At 34.2% G+C, this 3,181-nt stretch overlaps 1 protein-coding gene across 1 annotated transcript; it reads right to left on the bottom strand.

The window, feature by feature from the left end:
• Positions 1-1,813: 1,813 nt before the first annotated feature.
• Positions 1,814-2,698, bottom strand: LOC107059014 (uncharacterized). Its single transcript, XM_015305382.1, has one exon. It carries the CDS (start codon positions 2,696-2,698, stop codon positions 1,814-1,816), a length of 885 nt encoding a protein of 294 aa, XP_015160868.1.
• Between the last annotated feature and the right edge of the window lie 483 nt (positions 2,699-3,181).

Here is a 3,181-nt window from a genome sequence, read left to right as displayed (position 1 = left end):
CAATTATCTTGGTTGTAAACCTTTTGTAAATAATCCCACATGGCCTTAGCTGTCTTGTACGGCCCGAGATTAAGAACAATTAGAGGACCAATCGACCCTAAAATCTATGTCATCACTCGAGCATCTTTAATCTTCCATTCACCTAGCTTTGTCAGATCAGTAGGAGTAAAATTGCTTCCATCTATATGGCCCCATAGTTCTTTGCCGGTGACAAATAACTAAAATTGAAACTCCCAAGAATAATATTTTTTTCCAGTGAAACGAACACTAAAGGATTCAAAGTGATGTGAATTCATGCATTTGAATAGCTATGAAAACTACAAAGACTCAAGAAAGCAACTAGAATGACCAAGAACAAAAGTCCTTGGTAGTAGGACTGGTTGTCGACGAACAATCAACCAAAAACCAAGATTTTCAATTTTTTTTTAGAAGAAACCACAGATGACTCTATGAAACAAGACAACCAAGAGAAGGCTCTAATACCATGTTAATTTTCTGTTGATGCCTCTCAAAGTGAGAGAGTCTTTCCATTATATAGAGAGTATAAAGATTACACATATCTAAAGATCTCTCATCTCTATCCCTAAAGATCAGCTATTCTATCTCTATAAATCTGCTTTTCAATCCCTCTAAATCTGCTTTGTTATCCCTCCAAAACACATATTCTATCACAATATTTATTTATCTGATTCTACAACAAATCTATATGATAATACTAATTTATAGCACTATATAATTACATTAATATATACAATTATTTAGATGTCTATCATGCCAACAACCCAGTGGCGGAGCCAGAATTTTCGTCAAGGGTGTTCATACTTTAGGACAAGTAAAAAATAAACCTTGTTGGTCAGATTATAAAGATTGACTATAAAATAGTCATACCTGAATTATTAATTTCTACATAGTGCTCCAAGTTGTTCATACTCTTTACCTGTTCAATATAAAATTAACCAACTATCCAAAATGAAAATTCTTAAAACGAAAACTTACAAAATATCAATGGATAAACTAACGAAGATGAAGTAGGAAAATATATTGACGGATAGTTTCATACACACCAAAATATGTAAAGTGGTAACTACAATTGCACTCGACGACACTTCATCTCTTGAAATGTTTCATAATACACTCATTAGAAACATCTTTAAATATTTTCTCTACATAAGGCACTATGCAACCATCTAAGAATTCATCATCCATTCGATTTTGCAAGTCATTCTTGATAATCTTCATTGCCGAAAAATCTCTTTGAACTGTAGCAGTGACAACAGGTAGAAGCAAAGCAAACTTCACTCAAAGAATTACGAGAGAATAGTTTAAATGCTTCTTTGTCTCAACCAACTTTCTTCAAAGTTCCCAAAGTCCACCCAAATTGGAGAACCTTTCATCAATATCACGAACATCAATAATGTAATTAACAAGTTGATTCTCAAGAGCTCTCATGTTGGACCTATCAAAGTCATCAGGATATAATTCAGCCATGCACATTATCTTATTTATGTCAAAACTAGAAAATGAATCAATTGGATTCAAGCAAGATACTCAATTAAGAAAATCACTTGTCACCTCATTGAAATGGTCATTAAGTTCTTGTAGCTGCCAATCAATGATTTTATAACACACATCCATACGATAATGGTGCAAAGTAGTACAAATAACTACTTTACGTCGTGATCTCCCAACATTAGCATATGGATCATCAAAATTAGGTAATGAAATGCCATGCTTAATACAAAATGCTTCTACTTTTATCTAAGTGAATCCCATCCAATATTTTTTTTTAAGAGAGGATCCCATTCATTATCTCTTAAACAAGAATCATAACATTTGGAATATCTTGCTCCTTTTTCTGTAATGAAACATTAAAATCATTTGTGATTCCTAAAACATCAGTCATCAAATGCAACAAAAAAATAATCTCAAACGTTTGACAACTTATGAGAAATCCCGATGCGCTTGCTCTTTCTTCCAAAGTAGTTGCATTTACAACAAGAGTATCAAGTACATCAACAATAGAGTCAAAGCTACTAATAAAGTTTCCAAATGACTTGTAGTGAGATCCCCAATGAGTATCACCATCTTTAACAAGACCAAGTTCTTGATTCAACCCTATACCCGTTTCTAGTTCACCCATATCCACTGCCATTCGGAGATACATTTTTTGAGATTCTCGAAAATTATCCACACGTTTAAAAGAAGCTCCCAACACATTCAAAATATTTGAAATTAATAATACAAGTTCACCAACTTGAACATGCTTTTTAGAAACCGTAACAAGAGTCAATTGAAGTTGATGAGCAAAACAATGAACAGAATGAGCCGATCTACTTTCTTGTCTAATCAACGTTTTAAGACCACTTAACTCACCTTGCATATTGCATGCCCCATTATAACATTGCCCACGTACATTAGATAAAGTCAAAGAATGGTGAGGAAGCACATCTACAATTGCTTCCTTTTGAGATAAAACACTAGTATCTTTAATACGAACAAGTCCAATAAATGCCTCCATCACAAACCCCTTTTTGTCAACATATCTTAGACAAATAGCCATTTTCTCTTTGCCTGACACGTCTCTAGATTCATCAACCAATAAAACAAAGTAGTCATTATTTATATCCTCTATTATATCCTTAACTATTTCAATCTTACACGTAGTCATAATATCTTTTTGCATGTCATGAGAAGTCATTTTATTATTTTTTGGAGCTTATTCTTGTCATGCCTCGAGCCTACACCCTGGGAGGGACTGGCACTCGAGAACCATTGTTGGCCCCAAGCGAACCCTTGGCCTGACTTACTTACTCAGCGAAAGACTTAACTCATGAAGAAAAATACTTTTAAAGTAAACCAAACTACTCAATAAACATTTAGAATGTATAAAGATAACATTCACTGGCCAAAAGTGGCAACTCAAGTCTCAACCATTAAAACAGGAAATATAAACTCAATAACTAACATTTGACTATCTATGAAGGCTCTAAAACAATTGAGATGGATGTCGGGACAAACCCCACGACATCCTAATGAACTAATAAAATAACTTAAAGCAATAAAATGAGTCCTCTGAAATGCAAGGAGGCTCACCAATTGACTCTAGAGTGCTTACTGGATCAACGATGCGCTGGATGCCGATCCTAGTTACCTGTGTCTGCATCATAATAAGATGAAGGCC

This window comes from Solanum tuberosum, unplaced genomic scaffold, assembly GCF_000226075.1.
Source record: "Solanum tuberosum cultivar DM 1-3 516 R44 unplaced genomic scaffold, SolTub_3.0 scf00762, whole genome shotgun sequence".
NCBI lineage: Eukaryota > Viridiplantae > Streptophyta > Magnoliopsida > Solanales > Solanaceae > Solanum > Solanum tuberosum.
This window is presented reverse-complemented; position numbering and strand designations above follow the sequence as displayed.